At 65.7% G+C, this 548-nt stretch overlaps 1 protein-coding gene across 1 annotated transcript in view; it reads left to right on the top strand.

Moving 5' to 3' along the window:
• Positions 1-5: 5 nt before the first annotated feature.
• Positions 6-548, top strand: part of LOC104533075 (hexosaminidase D-like) — a gene marked incomplete at its 5' end in the record, with an annotated part of 1988 nt that continues 1445 nt past the window's right edge. Inside the window, 3 exon segments of the mRNA XM_010178440.2 lie at positions 6-169; positions 171-213; positions 392-501. Of these exon segments, the coding sequence (XP_010176742.2) occupies positions 6-169; positions 171-213; positions 392-501 (317 nt within the window).

Consider the following 548-nt stretch of genomic DNA (forward strand, 5'->3'; position numbering starts at 1 on the left):
ACAAGCACGTCAGCAAGGACAGCAGGTTCTGGGGGGACGCAGGTGACACTGGCCAGGATGCTGGTCCCCAGAGCCAGGTTCTGGTGCTCCCCAATGCAAAGATAATGGCCCCCAGGCAAGAGCCTGGGCAGCAGGTCCCCAGGGACATCAGTGCCACCAAGATGAGGCTGGGACCTCAAGGGAGCTGCACCCAGGGTCTCCTACCTGGAGCAGGTGAGGATGCCCGGGGACCGGCGGGAGGTGCTGGGGACGGACATGCCGAGGGGGCAGAGGCAGAGCAAGGCTCGACCTGGCAGCTGTCCCCACCAGCCCCTGGGTACTGTGCTGTCCCCACCAGCCCCTGGGGACCATGCTGTCCCCACCAGCTGAGCCCACCCTGCCCGCCCCGCAGGTGTTCCCGCTCCTGTCACAGCTGGGAGCCAACGGCATCCTCATTGAGTACGAGGACATGTTCCCCTTCAAGGGGGAGCTGGAAATCCTCAAGTCCCCGTACGCTTACAGGTGAGGGGGGCTGTGTGCTGAGCTGGCCAGGGGCTGCTGGCTCGGGG

The sequence above is a fragment of the Antrostomus carolinensis genome, unplaced genomic scaffold, assembly GCF_000700745.2.
Source record: "Antrostomus carolinensis isolate BGI_N321 unplaced genomic scaffold, ASM70074v2 scaffold38281, whole genome shotgun sequence".
Taxonomy (NCBI): Eukaryota; Metazoa; Chordata; class Aves; order Caprimulgiformes; family Caprimulgidae; genus Antrostomus; species Antrostomus carolinensis.